The 16,843-nt window shown below is 37.2% G+C and overlaps 1 protein-coding gene across 5 annotated transcripts in view; it reads right to left on the bottom strand.

Annotated features, from left to right (window-relative positions):
- The window catches only part of STX6 (syntaxin 6), a 49,980-nt gene that overhangs the window by 19,676 nt on the left and 13,461 nt on the right, over positions 1-16,843 (bottom strand). The window contains exons 2-4 of one of the 5 annotated variants that reach the window (XM_054456768.2): positions 12,915-13,084; positions 10,250-10,344; positions 692-754 (exon numbers count right to left, since the gene is read on the bottom strand). In XM_054456768.2, the coding sequence (XP_054312743.1) occupies positions 692-754; positions 10,250-10,344; positions 12,915-13,084 (328 nt within the window). Of the gene's footprint in view, positions 1-691; positions 755-1,009; positions 2,852-2,913; positions 3,026-10,249; positions 10,345-11,281; positions 11,339-12,840; positions 13,085-16,843 lie in introns of those variants that run through there. The other 4 variants (XM_063650662.1, XM_054456777.2, XM_054456803.2 and 1 more) reach the window with 4 other exon arrangements.

Raw genomic sequence — 16,843 nt, 5'->3', positions numbered from 1 at the left:
TCTAAATGAAAGTCCAAATTCTAGATGACCATTCTATATTTTTTAAAAGGACTGTATTTTAACAATTAGAAAGGAGTGTCTATCAATATGCCAACGTATGTAATTCTTTTAAAACTACTTAAAACAAAGAGAAACTTAATTTAACACAGAAGTTTAAGGTTCCTCTAATGTCTTTACATCAAATGTCAATCCTTAGATGTCTAATGTGTTCCATGGGTAGGCAATGTAGTAACTGCTAGAGAGCTCAAAACAAACAAACAAACAAACAAAAAAACAAAAAACCATACACACATCTCTCCTCACTGTCAAAGGGCCTGGAGCCCAGCAGAGAGAAAGACAGTAATTACAGCCCTTCAAAGAGCCTGGCACACTAAATGTGTTCAACAGGTACAGAATAAACATATTAAAAAAGTAAAAGTACTCTGTGATAAGTGCTATAGTAAGAGTAGGCAAAAGGTGCTATGGAGCCCAGAGGAGAAGACCAGAGGGTAAGAGGAGGGGAGGGAAATGATGACAGGGTGCTGGGACAGGCTGCCTGGACTGTCACAAAACCTCCCATGGTCACACCAGGGCCTGCAAGCAGAAGTCTTCCTCTTGATTACATGATCCATGGATGGTCAGAATTTTTAAATTCCAAATATCTAACTGTATGCTTTCTCTCACTGATAATTATATTCTGATGTTTTCTCACCTGTCTATTTTTTCTTTCAGCTAATGCCTGCACAGATGAAGTTGACATCTGATCTTTCATGTCCTAATGAGAAAGAAGATATGAAAACAAATGAAAAATATCCTTAAACAAAATCACAGTTAACATTTCATACATTAGCAAAACACACAATTTATTATTACTTTTTAAAAAGAAGACCGCATTTCTTGGCTTTATTTTCAGTCTCAAAAATAAAGAAAATAAAATAAAAAGAAAGATCGTCCCTTAAAAAGAAGTAACCTGGATACTAATTTAAATAGGAGGAAAGAGAAAGGGAATTAACATTTACCAGGTACCTACCACAGGTCAGAAATAGTGCTAAACACGTACACACATTATCACTGAATTTTCACAAGGACCCTGTGAAGCTGGTACTATTTCCATTTTAAGGTTGAGGAGACCTAGGTCCAAAAAGACGATGATACTTTCTCAAAGTCACATCACTAATAAAGAACATCCCTGGGGTACAAACAAAAAAGCACGTGTTCAAGGGCTTGCATCTTTTTTACAGTATATGTAAAAAAGCATGTGCTTTTAGTATAAAGTATATTTACCATTAAACACCAAAGAATACTTCAAAATAGTGGTACAACAGGTCACTTATTTTATTTCTGAGTTGGATTCATGAAAGGTATAGACTATTCCTAACATCAGAGTGAATATCCAGAGTGGTGTCAAAAATAATTTTGTATGGAATGAAAAGTGAATAGATCCATTACTTTATCTGAAGCAAAACACTTTATTAAATATGAGTCATTCTGCTTATTTAGCTACAATCCAATCTACTATAGAATGATTTGAACTGAATACATGACTGCAACAACAGTTTTTAAAAGGTTGTCAAAATATAATTTATGCAAACATCAAAGTATAAGACTTTTAGAAACTTCTTTAAAGACCCATGACAAGTAAACAGTAGATCAGACAGTGCCACTGCTTTTACAATCCCAGAATTGTGGTAAATGTGAGTGAGAACCACCTGATTCAACTTTCAAACCACTCATCTATCCATTTAGCAAACACTCACTGATGTCTACTATGTGGCCAGGCATACAGCAGTGAATGATACTAGCTAGGCCCCTGCCCACATGGAGTTCACATCATGATGATGTGCCCGAGTCAGTCATGTGAGTGTTGTTAAAGATGCAGTTCCCTTGATGTCACTATGCCCAGTGAAATAAATCAGGCACAGAAAGACAAATACTGCATGTTCTCAATCATAAGTGGATGAGATTTCACTCATGGTGGATTTCATGAAGACAAAGAATAGATAGGTGGTTACCTGAGGCCAGAAGAGTGCAGGGGGAAAGGAGGATGAAGAGAGGTTGATTAATGGGTACAAAATACAGTTAGAAGAAATAAGACCTAGTGCTCAATAGATCAGTAGGGTGACTATAGTTCAACAATAATCTATTGTATATTTCAAAATAGCAAGAAGAGAATAATTCAAATGTTTGCAGCATAAAGATAAATGTTTAAAATGGATATTCCAATTACCTTCATTTGATCATTACACATTATATACACGTATCAAAATATCACATGTACCCTAAAAATATGCACAACCATTATGTATTAAGAAATTAAAAAAAATTTTTTTTTTTTTTTTGAGACACAGTCTCACAGTCACCAGGCTGGAATGCAGTGACATAATCACGGCTCACTGCAACCTCCGCCTTCTGGGTTCAAGTGATTCTCCTGCCTCAGCCTCCTGAGTAGCCGGGACTACAGGCACGCACCACCACACCCAGCTAATTTTCGTATTTTTAGTAGAGACAGGGTTTCAATATGTTGGCCAGGATGGTCTCGATCTCTTGATCTTGTGATCTGCCCACCTCGGCCACCCAAAGTGCTGGGATTACAGGCATAAGCCACCGTGCCCGGCCTAAAAATATTTTTTAAATGTAGTTCCCTAGGCCACTATGAGACCTATGAAGTCAGACTCTTGACGGCACATTTTTAACAAGCCCCCCTCCCCATCCCCATTCCTTGTCTTACAATGGAAATCTAGAAGCCTTAAAGAGAAACTGATCATTATGCTAGTATCTCCTGGACTGCAGGATTCCTTTTCTGATTATCAATTAGAGTTTAAGATGACATTCTGATAGTCAATCCAACAGCCCGATTTATTTAATATATATTAAAAACTACGCAGAGCAACATTCACTAGGGGGATAATACATGCTTTTAAAAATATACTCAGCTGGGCACTGTGGCTTGTGCCTATAGTCCCAGCACTTTGGGAAGCCAAGGCAGTCGGAACGCTTGAGGCCAGGAGTTGCAGACCAGCCTGGGCAACATAGCAAAACTCCATCTCTACAAAACAAATAAAATAAAAATATAGTCAGTGCATTTTATAATAGTGTTTTTTTAAAACAATGAACACATTACTTGCATAATAAAGATATCAACATGCAAGTATGGAAAAGTGACATGTTAGCCTTTGAACATTACATGTACAACATTTGCTGTTAGAAGTCAGTGCAGTGGGGGGTAGAGACATCAGCTAAAAAGGAGCACAGGCACGCTTCTGGGGGTGCTGGTAACACTGCAATGCTTCTGGGTGCTGTTGAGATGGCTGTGTTCAGTTTATAAATTTATTAAGCTATATATTTAGGTTAATTACACTTTTCTGTACCATTATATTTTAATAAATATGTGTATTTTTAATACTACTGGTCTCAAACAATGGCTGGATGGTAAACTAGACCAGCACTTTGAAAATAAATTTGTCATTCTATACCATGAGTCTCAATATATTCACTGCCTTGACCCAGTAATTCCACTAACAGGAATTTATTTTTTATTTATTTATTTTTTTTTATTTTTTTTATTTTATTATTATTATTATTATTATTATACTTTAGGTTTTATGGTACATGTGCGCAATGTGCAGGTAAGTTACATATGTATACATGTGCCATGCTGGTGCGCTGCACCCACCAACTCGTCATCTAGCATTAGGTATATCTCCCAATGCTATCCCTCCCCCCTCCCCCCACCCCACAACAGTCCCCAGAGTGTGATGTTCCCCTTCAACAGGAATTTATTTTAAGGAAATAACATAAAATAGATACAAAAAAAGACATGCAGAGATGTGTACTGCAGTATTATTTATAATATGAAAAAAAGTAGAAATAAGCAGCAAGTCCAAATAAGGGAACAGCAACACAATCCACACAATGCAGTATTATATACTAGGCATTATGTACTAGGCATTGTGCTTATGAAGAGAGTTCAGTGAACAGACAATTCACAAAAACCCCACAAATGATCAAACATGAATAGATGCAATAACCCACTGGTAATCAAAGAAGTGTAGCTAAGAGACATTTTCTCCAATTAGACCAAGAAAGATGAAAAAGATTGATAATACTTAGTGAAGGTATATTCTGATACTCTATTAGAAATATGACTGATAAGGTCTTTTTGTAGGATACTTTGAAAACAATTATTTATTTATTTTTTTTGAGACAGGATCTCACTCTGATGCCCAGGCATCATCAGTATGGTGGTGCCATCACAGCTCACTGCAGCCTCAACCTCTCGGGCTCAAATAATCCTCCCACCTCAGCCTCCCAAGTAGCTGGGACTACAGGCACGTGCCACCACGCCTATTTATTTTTTTAATTTTTGGTAGAGATGAGGTCTCACTATGTTGCCCAAGCTGGTCTTGAACTCCTGAATTCAACTGATCTTCCTGCCTTGGTCTCCCAAAGTCCTAGGATTACAGGCATGAGCCACCATGACTGGCAATGAATATTTAAAATGTGTATTCTCATTGAATTTTTTACGAAACAATTATGTAAGTTATCCTCACAAAGATGGTCACTGAAGTACGGTTTGCAACTGCCAATAATAAACAATAACCAAAATATCTACTGGTAGGTCAATGATTAAATAACTCATAACAAAGCCACATTAAAGGAAAGGGAAACAGCATCATTTTTCATGTCAAAGACCTAGGTTTAAGACTTAGTTATGCTTTTTAATAGCTGCACTAAGTTTCTATTTCTTCTGTACATTTAGAATAATATCTTTTAGAATCATTGTAGGGATTAATAGAGGTAACACATGAAGCCTGATTAACAGTAGCCAACAATATAGTAAGCACTCAATAAACATTATCAGCAAATAAACATATGCAACTATTAAAAAGGATAGTCTGCTCCTGGGTAATACAGGACCCACTAGCTACTGAGCACTTAAAATGTGGTCAGTGCAACTGAGGAACTGAATTTTACTTTAATTAATTGATATTCAGTTATAAGAAAACTTTGAAGTATGTCTGGAAAAAATTGGGTTTGTGATTCTACTTTTTCAATTGTAAGTTCTGTAAACTCTAAATACAGATCAAGTATTTCCAATGAAAATTTCACATCTGAATTGAGATATGCTTGAGTGTAAAATACATGACAGATTTATTACAAAAACAGTTTAAAAAATTTAAAACCCTCATTAATATCTCTTATATTGACTACACGTTTAAATGATCATGTTTTGGATATATCAGGTTAAATAAAATATATTAAGCTCACCTATTTTTACTCTTTTAATGTGGCAACTAGAAAATTAAAAATGACCAAGAGGTTCACATTTTATTACTACAGAACCAGCACTTCTCTAGATTTATCTGCGTCATTGTAAGACTATGTCCACAATGTAATTTTTCATAGAAAAAAAGTTACAGATTATCATGCCACTGCTTTTTAAAAGTTTGCATATTTCAATGTCCATAAAATGGCTGTGAAAAATAAAACTGTTGACACTAATTATTTCTAGGGAGTGAAATTAGAGAACGAAGAGGCATTTTCTCTTTTTTTCAAAGTTTTTTCATCAAAATTATTTGCATTTTATAAATACCAAGTACAGATTATTTTTAACCTAAGAAAATAAAATGCTATGATTGCATAACGGTATGATCACAACTATGTAGAAATACAACTGCCCTGCATTGGGAGGAAAATTATGAAGAAAACGCAAAGTCTTGTGCTATGTATTATTCTGAGTTTAGGTTCCTTTTTCTACTTTTTCTTCTTGAAAATTTTCTCTAATTTTCTTTGAGCTTGCATTATCATAATTAAATATGTATTTTAAAGTTGCAGTTTTTAAAGTTTTATGCTTAATAAAAACCATGTGGGGTTATGTGTGTGCCTGCATGGGTGTTAGCCCTGATGAGGCAGATTCCTCCAATAGCCCTGTGGGTGGGCATCCTGTATGTGACCACCACCACCGCAGGTAAGGATCTAAGGATCTATGGCTTTCACTTCTTTTTTTTTTTTTTTTGAGAAGGAGTCTCACTCTGTCTCACAGGCTGGAGTGCAGTGGCACAATCTCAGTTCACTGCAACCTCTGTCTCCGGTTCAAACAACTCTCCCACCTCTGCCTCCCAAGTAGCTGGGACTACAGGCACCTGCCACCACACCCAGCTAATTTTTGTATTTTTAGTAGAGACAGAGTTTCACCATGTTGGCCAGGGTAGTCTCAAACTCCTGACCTCAAGTGATCTGCCCGCCTCAGCCTCCCAAAGTGCTGGGATTACAGGCATGAGCCACCACACCCCACTGGCTTTCACTTCTGAGATGGCACTTTATCCATGTAGGTCAAAAGTCAGCAGATACTACACAACACCTTCATATTGGAATTCGGGATCTTAAACTATGTTACTAAATAGTTTTAAACATTTTATAACAGTCTATCATGCCAAAAACATAATTACTCATCTTCTTTCTAACACATGATGTTTAGAACCAGCAGTCAAGCAACAAGTCCCAATAAAATATGGTTCATCTGCCAAAGAAACAACAAATGTCCTGGTTATTTATGCTTCTGTTCCCATTTCACACTGTCTTCCAAGCTGAATGAATGAGACATCATAAACCCCAGTGCTTCCCACTCATAACCTTACATTTCAAGGTCATCTGTGCACACACTGGATACTTCACCCTTTTTGATTAACCAAAGCCATTTCCATCTTGACTTATAATTGACTGTAAACAATTCTTACATTGGAGCAGGTTCGTTTTTTTCGTGGAGAGGGTAATAGTTCTGATTCTAACTTTTAAAGTTAAAGTCAGAGAATGTTAGTGAGGATTATTTCATAGATAAAACTGAGATCCAGGGAGGCTGAATGACTTACCATGGTTAAGATTTATTAAGGTCACAGCTTAGCCTAGAACTCAGGTTCCCTTACCCCTTACATTCACTGTTGTTCTGCCATATACTGTAAAACCTCTTGATCCTAAAGTAAAACCAAAGTCACTTCTAGGATATATTTCTAAAACACAAATATTTCACATGTGGAATCTTTGATGTATAGGTGACTCCATAAGAGTAAAAATGATTACCTCAAAAATATGAAAGCTATTTATACAAAAATGTGAATATTTTGGTTCTTCACTAAAAACTGCCAGCAAAACTGAATTTGTACAGACTTAAAAGATGCCTGGAAAAACATACACAAGACTCTAAACAAGGAAAGCTTACTAAAGGCATAATCAATGGACATTAATCAAGAAGAAACAGGCGATTTACTTCTTCAGGTTGAAGCAAAAAAAGAAAAAAACCAAAAAACAAAATGCATAGAGTATCACCGACTCCCCTGCCTACAAAACAGAAAGCATAAGTAGAATACACTGTTTGAAAGATAAAGTCAATCAAAATTTTGGAGCAATATTAAATGAAAGCCCACTAGTAATAGTAACAGAAGAGCTAACATAAATTTTTACAAATTCCTAATTTGAACTTCATTTCGTCTCATTTTCCAAATCTGCTAACCCTCTGCTCCCTCTCTATCGAGCTCCTCCACCCAGAACCCAGAAATCTCTACATACAAACACTGTTTAGCTAAATGTGGTAATATGGAATTACACAAGGTATATTTTGTTTTTATTTTTAATCGAGTTAGCAGCATTGCTATTTCCTTCTCTTCTACAGGACTTTCAACTAGAATTTATTAAAATCAGATCAGCAAAAGCTCAGTTAGGTACTGTTAGTCTACCACTGGTAAATACTAACAGCTTCCCCCAAAGGGGTCATAAATTTAAACAAGAATGATTTAAAACCCTAAAATATTCAGGTGGATCACATAGTTGAGTATGGTTTAGATCTCAACTCTAAAAGGACAGTAAGATTTTGAAGTACTGACTTGATTTAGAATACCTCTTACTACTCTGTTCTCACATTGCTATAAAGAACTGCCTGAGACTGGGTAATTTATAAGAGAAAGAGGTTTAATTGACTCACAGTTCAGCATGGCTGGGGAAGCCTCAGGAAACTTACAAATCATGGCAGAAGGGGAAGCAAGGCAACTTCTTCACAAGGCAGCAGGGAAGAGTGACAGAGCAAAGTGGGAAGAGCCCCTTATAAAAGCATCAGCTATCATGAGACTCACTCACTATCATGAGAACAGCATGTGGGAAACTGCCCCCATGATTCAATTACCTCCACCTGGTCTCTCCTTTGACACATGGGGATTATGGGGATTACAATTCAAGATGAGATTTTGGGTGGGGAAACAGCTAAACCATATCAACCTCTTTCTAAGAATGTACTTTAAAAAGCTTTTCAGATATTAGAAAATGAACTTTGGATTCTTCTTTCCATTATACCAATGAACTTAATTTTCAATATATGAACCTCTAAATTTCAATTTGCAAACTTCCTAAGTCTACCTTGCAGAAAGAATAAATATAATGATTAAGGTTAAGGACACATGCTTCACTGCAAGGCCCCACTTAAATATTAATATCTATAGGAGTTTCCTTCAAAAAACCTACTACTACAAAAAAAAAAAAAGCTTATACAAAATAATTGGGGATTTACTTATCTTACAAAAAATATGTCACCTAACAACAAGGCTTCCTCATCAGAACAGTATTTTGAACTGGCTAGAAATTAAGAATGTCTAATCCAAACACTCACTGTGGATGGGGCATCTGATCAGGGTCCAGAAAGGTTTCTCCCTCATTAAAATGTGGGTTTATTTATAAACAATTTACGTATATGTATATAGAAAGGCAACTAATGAATAAAACAAGTAACAAGAATATATAAAGTTCAGTGATAATCTACCATTTGAAATAATTTCAAAAGGAAATCACATGATATAAAGACTTTGGCAAACACAAACTAAGGTTCCTGCCTAAGATGACTCTTAAAAAGCCATATGTTAGCACTGGTATGATCCCAAGTCTTTTTATTCAAGGAAGCTGCTTTCTAGTACATATGTTAAAGACAGCTGGTTCTCTTACATCTAGTTATGCTAATCAAATGGCTTAGGCATATAGTTTCAAAATATGAAACATTTTAATGACACAAGATTGTACTTAAATAATATTTTTTCTTAGATTCTTTAATAATGGGTATTAATTCTAAATAACTTAGAACTAAAGATTTGTTCACTTGGATCAATTTTTTACACTCTGATAGATGCTTGTTTGCTCTGGATAACTCTGGAACGGCTGTCAAGTAGTTACATATGGAAATGTCAGTAACATGGGTTGCAAGAGTTCCAGAAGCAATTCAGATGGCGGAAGAGGCCGCTATCCAAACCCAGTAAGAGTCACTCTTCAACAATGCAAAGTGATTACCAATCAATCAAAAAACCAAATGGTTTCTACAATAGTAATTGTTTTGTTCATCAAGAAATAGAGTACACTAAGAAATAAAAAGTGAGAAAGATAACTAGCTTGAAGAAACTAGAGGTATGGACAAGGGTCTAATCATTCAGTATGACACCATTTGAATGCACCCTGCCCAAAGCCAGCAGATTACTGTCTCATTTTTGCTCTCGGAAATGAGCCTGACAGGCCGGGCATGGTGGCTCACGATAGTAATCCTAGCACTTTGAGAGGCTGAGGCAGGCAAACTACTTGAGTTCAGGAGTTCAAGACCAGCCTGAGCAACATGGTGAACCCTGTCTCTACAAAAAATTAGCCTGGCGTGGTGGTGCACACCTGTAGTCCCAGCTACTTGGGAGGCGGAGGCTGCAGTCAGCCAAGATCGTGCCACTGCACTTCAGCCTGGTCAACACAGTGAGACCTCATGTCAAAAAAAGAAAGATTAAAAACAGATTTCTTTTTCTTCAATCATGGAAATTTTTTTTTTTTTTTGAAGGTACAGTGACATGATCATAGCTCTCAGCCTCAACCTGATCCTCCCACCTCAGCCTCCCATCTTGGTCTTCCATGTAGTTGAGACAATAGGTGTGCACCACCATGCCCAGCTAATTTTTATATATATATATATATATATATATTTTTTTTTTTATAGAGACAGGGTTTCATCATGTTGCCTGGACTGGTTTCAAACCCCTGGGCTCAAGTGATCCACCCACCTCCACCTCCCAAAGTGCTGAGATTACAGGCATGAGCCACCATGCCCAGTCAATCAGAGAAATTATATATGGGGAAGCTCGCATTTAATTCATATTTAAAAAGTGGTTTCAGAGGTGACCTATTAGTTTACAATTAAGGGAAAGAGCTCTAAGAAGTCTGGCTATTTCTTATACAGATAACACAATAAGATCATATTCCTTACCCTGACAACTTGCCGAGTACTTGTAATGAAGGCTTTTCTTATACTCAATTCAGTTGCATCAAGGTTAAATTTTCTAGGATTTGCTTCAACTATGCGTAGGTCAAAAAGTCAAGGTAGAACAATTTCATCATCAAAGCCTGACAACATCCTGTTAACTCACTGAATCTCTCACATGCAAACAAATAAAATCTGGCTCAAACTTTCTGAAAACAGTCAGCTGGACACCAATCATTCTCAGACTTCCTCTGCCCACAGCCACAGGAGGGAGGATCCCTTTGCCCCAAGACAGAGATGATCTGTCTGGTTAGGAAGCATAGCCCCTGCTGATTAGCTTCACTGCAAACGCTTAGGGCTATCTGACCACAGCTGAGCTGGGCTCTTCCTGTTTGCCAACACTTGTGTCTATCCTTTTTTGACTCCTGATCACCTTTACTAAGACAGCTTTTGCAAGTCTTTTTCTCCTGCCATTCCAAACCACTTCCCATTATGCCAAGATGCTAACCCTACTTCTTAATCTAGAGAGATCAGGCCTTCTTCAGAGAAGCTGCCCTCATTGCCTTACCCTCTAGCCTGGTCCGACGCACCATGTCAGACACTCGCATAGCTCTCTATACTTCTCTTTCATAGTCTGCAGGTATCTATTTGTGTTATTACTTGATTACCATCTGTCGCCCATCCCTATCCACTCAAAGTTCTGTGAGGGCTGGTATAGTGTTTATTAATCTAATCTCCGTAACCAACAAAATGCCTGGCACATAGTATACTCAATAAACATTTGCTGGTTGAATGATGAGTACCTATTAAAACTTTTGTTTTTTTAATCTCACATTTTCTCTATCTCCCCTAACTTTTTTTCCTTCCCTCCTGTCTCAAGGGAAGAATTATCTCCCTGTAACTGTGCTTTTGATCCTGCCCCCTCACATATTTGTCACTAATTTTAGAGAACACACTTGCCTTTTAATAATGTAAAAGGTACCAGGGTCATCATGAATAACAAAAATTATTTACTCCATGTATCAACTGCATACGAACCTGTGCTAACTATAAGGTGATCCTGACAGAAGCTGGTTTCCTTGATGTTTTATCTCACTTTGGGAAAAAACAAAACAGAACTCAGAACATGCAAGTGGCATATCTTCCATCTAAAGTTTTGGTTAAGTGGGATTTCCAGTTGAAAAAAAAGGCTATATAATGAAGTCTTTACAGTTCTCCAGTGCATGAGTCAGATCAATGGACTTACTTCACATCAATACCATGAATTAGCAGAACAGATCTGCTTTTACTAAATGCAGTTTCATGGAACAAGACGCCTCTTCAACGGACAGTAGCACTGTAACATCACTTCTTAAACATGAAGACAGTCTACAAAAAGATTTTTTGATCTCTAATTACCAAAGTGTAACACTGGCCTGTATGGACCTCTATATGATAATGACTGCTAACACTATTACATAAGCTGTGTGCCAGGCGCCATTCTAAACTCTTTACCTGTATAATCCCAATAATCCTATGAGCTATGTACTCTTGTTATCCTAACTTTCCACTAAAGAGGAAACTGAAGCACAGGAGGTTAAGTGATGAGCCCAAGTCACATGGTAACTGGTTGTGATACTGTAATATAATAAATGCAAATTTGGTCTCTGCCCCTCATTCCTGGTACACAGCTCCTGGATCCCTTGGAATCTCCAGATGAGTATCTTTTGTATGTTAATGGGATAATTGATGGCTGGGGGTTTCTAGATAGCCTCAGGATGAGGGGCTGGTCCCCAGAGAAACCAACCATGTGATTAGACAGTTGAAGCTTTCAGCCCCGCTTAACCCCACCCCAGGGGAAAGGGGCTGAAGGCTGAGTTGATCACCAATGGCCAACTGATGTGATCAATCATGCCTACGAAATGAATCCTCCACGAACACCAAAAGTACAGAGTTCAGGAAGCTTCCAGATAGGTGAACATGTGGAAGTTCCTGGAGGCACCTGAAGAGGGCCTGGAAGTGCTGCACCTTTTCTCCCATACCTTGCATGCATCTCTTCTATCTGGTCATTCATCTGTATCCTTTGTAATATCCTTTACAATAAACGGATAAACCTAAGGAAACTGTTTCCCGGAGTTCTGTGAGCTGCTCTTGTATGGAGGGGGTTGTGGGAACTCCAATTTATACCTGGTCAGTTGGAAGCACTGGTCACAACCTGGGGCTTGCAACTGTCATTTGAAGTGGGGGCAGTCTTGTGGGACTGAGCTCTTAACCTGTGGACCTGATGCTATCTCCAAGTACACAGTGTCAGAAATATACCGACTTGAGTGTGAGGGCAGAGACAAAAAAAAAAAGAAAAAAAGGGTTTTTTTTTTCCCCTTTACATTGGTGGAGCCAGGACTTAAACACCAGAAATCTGACTCCAGGGTGCAGAGTCATAATCATTACACTATGCTGCTTTTATACATATACATTTATAGTACAGGATTTGTCACACACTGTACAAGAATTTGGCTACTGTATCTTAACTTACTGGGCAAATACTTTAAACATGTCATGGTACAAGTAAGAGCAACAAACATTAATCGATTATAAAAGAACATGTTTCATCTACATACTGGAAACAACTGGAGAAAAACTTGTCCATTTGTCTATTTATCCCAAATGGCACAGACACCACAGAAAAGGATATTGATGGTTTCATCAAGGTCCTCTAGATCCCACTCTATGCTCCGGAGGTTGTTTCTTAGCTCATTGGTGGTCCAGTCGATTTCTTCCCTTGTTGCTGTGGAGGGGTCCTGGAGGAGCTCTGTCCATCTCTGAAACAATCCCTGGGCAGTGTTGACTGCTTTCTGTACCTCTCTGTAATCAAGATGAGGCAAAGGAGAGAAATCACAGACAACATTCCATGGACAAGTTACTGCATGATTTAGGTTAACATTTATGATCATACACCATCCTCAGCAACCACCATTCCCACAGAAGGCTCTTCACAGACAAATATCAAAGTTCAAAACTTTGATACACAGTCTGAGTATTATGTTCTCAGCTGATGCTTGGAATACAATAGCCATTATTTAAGCAGCTACAATATCAAGTTTGTTGGGGAAGGACAAATTTAATATTTTTCTCTGAACAGACTATACGTAAAAGTATAATGAAGCAATCCTACAAATTAAAGGGCAATGACCATTCCCACATGCTTCCACTTGGTGTGATAGTATTAATAATTTATACTTAGATGATAAGTCCTAATATGGCCTTTCTTTTCTTGGTGTGGGAGGAATGAGAATGCTGGAGGGAAGGTTACTCTTACATAGCTACCATTTTATTATAGGTTAAGTATTTTAATCCGAGAAATTTTTAAACCCAAAATCTCATTCAGTTTCCAAACATTATTAGCTTTAAATATATCTACTTTCCTTAATTAAGCAATACCATATACCAGATTAGTGTTTGTTTTTGTTTTGTTTTTGAGACGGAGTCTTACTCTTTTGCCCAGGCTGGAGCAAAGTGGTGTGATCTCGGCTCACTGCAACCTCCACCTCCCGGGTTCAAGCTACTCTTCTGCCTTAGCCTCCCGAGTAGCTGGGATTACAGGCACCTGCCACCACGCCTGGCTAATTTTTGTATTTTTAGTAGAGACGGGGTTTCGCCAAATTGGCCAGGCTGGTCTCGAACTCCTGATCTCAGGTGATCCACCTGCCTCAGCCTCCCAAAGTGCTAGAATTACAGGCATGAGCCACCACGCCCAGCCAGATTAGTGTTTTTCTTGTTTAGAGAACGAGACTAGGCCATTAAGTGCTATGATCTAGCATGCTTTTAGATTAGATATAGTCACAAGATTTTAAGAACTTTTACCTCCACCATTGGGCCAATATCCACCATTTAAATGTTATAATCTAATACTACCACATATAAAAGCCAAAAAGGAGTCATTTTATAATCATATGGTCTCTCATGTTCAAAGATGATAATCCCACTGCTCCTGAACTATAAGAACTGTTTTGATCCTTCTATGATTTCTTCTGGAACAAAGACCACAAAAACGTGTTCTAGCTGATTAGGGTGTTTCTTGTCTATGGCTTTAAGACAGAATTCACACGCATCCTATACCCTCTGATGTTTCAAGTACTGGAAAAAAGAAAGCGCTAACAAAAATGAAGAAAAGCACCTTACAATATTTAGGTCTATGACATACTGATGAGACCTAAGAGGCTGAATGTTAAACAGAGAATACAGCTTCTAGGCGCAGGCTGAGTAAATAAGCAAACTATATGGACAACAAATCTACCAAGGTCTATTCATCTAGTTTACAGCGTAGGCAAGTCACCTCATTGTTCCTTTCATGTCAGCCTTTAGACTTTCAGTGCTAATGAGAAACCCTATTTAAGATAAAATGGGGAAGAATTAAGTGAGGTGCAAATCTACTTTCTTTACTCTTTATGGGATCTGGGTGATTTAGTGGAGAAAGAGCTATGTATCATTCCTTAATGCAAAGTAAGCCATCCTTTGGTATCTTCAGGGGATTGGTTCCAGGACCTCCACGGGATACCAAATCTGCAGATGCTGAAGTCCTTACATAAAGTGGCATAGTATTTGCATATAACCTACGCACATCCTCCTACATACTTTAAATCATCTCTAGATTATTTATAATACCTAATGTAATTTAAATGCTATGTAAATTGCTGTTATACTGTATTGTTTAGGGAATAAGAAAAAAGTCTGTACATGTTCAGTAGGGATGCAACCATTCTTTTTTTACTGAATATATTCAATCCTGAGTTGGCTGAATCCACAGATTTGGAACCCACAGAGATGGAGGGCTGATTGCATTGGTTTCTTTGTAAGTACTGAGTATCATCTATGATAATGGAAGACAAAATTAAAGAGGTTATCTGTAAAGACATCTTTTAAAGAATATAAAATATATCAATTCTGTAAAGTAAATATGAATTCCTTCTTGAGAACTTGAAGCCTCAAACCAAGAAGCCTTGGGCTAGGGCTTAGGTTTGTTCTCCACCACCAGTACACAATTATGATGCTGGAATTAAATTCTAAGTAGCAATCTATGAACTTTTTTGGTCTCAGGAGACTCCTTTGAACTCTTCAAAATTATTGAAGACCCCGAAGAGCTTAGAGTTATGTGTACTATATATCTAATGCTATTTACTATATTAGGAATTCAAACAGACATTTTAAAAATATTTGTCAACTTTAAAACGTGAGCTTACATGTTAACAATGTTTTTATTTTAAAAATTCTAAAACAAAAAAAAAATGTAGTGAGAATGGCATTGTTTTGCATTTGTGCAAATCTCTTCAATAAATGTGGATTCTCATATCCATTTCTACCATCAGTCTGTGGACATACATTTTGGTAGAAGCATATGATGAGAATCCAGCCTCATACAGATACATACTTGGAAAAGGGAGGAGAATTTTAATAGTCTTTTCGGACAATTGTGGATGTACTTTTTTGATAGTACACCAAAACTTGACAACTGGCTGTTAAAGGTTAGCTGCAATGTGGATCCTAAAACTGTGTTAAAGAACTTTTTAGATTTTCTTATTTTACAGTAATAATTTTCTTGTTTTTCTTAGTTTACCAAGTAAAATTGGAAGGAGTATCTCAGTCATTAGGGCGCTTTGTTTCCCTTATACTATGATCCATTGGTCAATCTTGTATAGGCTGAGATTCCGTTATCCAAAAAGCTTGGGACCAGAAATGTTTGGGATTTTTTCAGATTTAGAATATTGGCATTGTACTTACCAGTTGAGCACCCCAATCTGAAAATCCAAAATCCAAAATGCTCCAATGAGCATTTCTTTTGAGCATCCTGTTGGTGCTTAAAAAGTTTTGGATTTTGGAACATTTCATACTTGAGATGCTCAACCTGTACTTTGGATCTTTTACTTTTGGATGATTTTATAACATCATGTACTGGTCATTAGGAAAGGATTAGTCTACTGAGTATTGCAGAACCTCCAAATGCCAGCTCTTTCAATACACAGTATCCAAAATCATATTTGTTACTATCACCACCAATTTCATCAGAAAAACTTAAGTATTGGAAATCTGTAAGAGCACAGTAGTTGATATAAGCTTTCCAAAATTCTGGGTTTTTTTTTTTTTAAACAAAAGGCTCTAATTTTATCACTGTCATTTATTTTCCATGAAGTGACAGGTTCACCTCATTCATTTGTGAGAAAATATCTCGAGAATTTTTTAGATAAATTTGAGATCTGAGAAAACCTGCAAGGCTGAGTAACCAGTTTGTCATTCTCTCCAGTAAAAATGAGATTTTGCTGGGGGGAAAAACAGCTATTTCAACTCACAACTCAATCACATAAGTGCTTTTCCTAGAGACAACTATTTTATTTAACAATACATCACAAAAATGCTTCACGCACACTTCCATTTTGCCAGTGGAATATTAAAATATATACTAAGGGAGAAGATATTTACAAATTATATATCTGATTAATGACATATCCAGAATATATTTTTTAAAAACTCTCAAAACTTAATAAGAAAAACCCAATTAAACAAAGCCAGGTGCAGTGGCTCATGCCTGTACTCACAGCACGTTGGGAGGCCAAGGCAGGTGGATCACTT

The sequence above is a fragment of the Pongo pygmaeus genome, chromosome 1 (genome assembly GCF_028885625.2).
Source record: "Pongo pygmaeus isolate AG05252 chromosome 1, NHGRI_mPonPyg2-v2.0_pri, whole genome shotgun sequence".
Lineage (NCBI taxonomy): Eukaryota > Metazoa > Chordata > Mammalia > Primates > Hominidae > Pongo > Pongo pygmaeus.
Note: the sequence above shows the minus strand (reverse complement) of the source record. Positions and strands in the feature narration are given on the sequence as shown.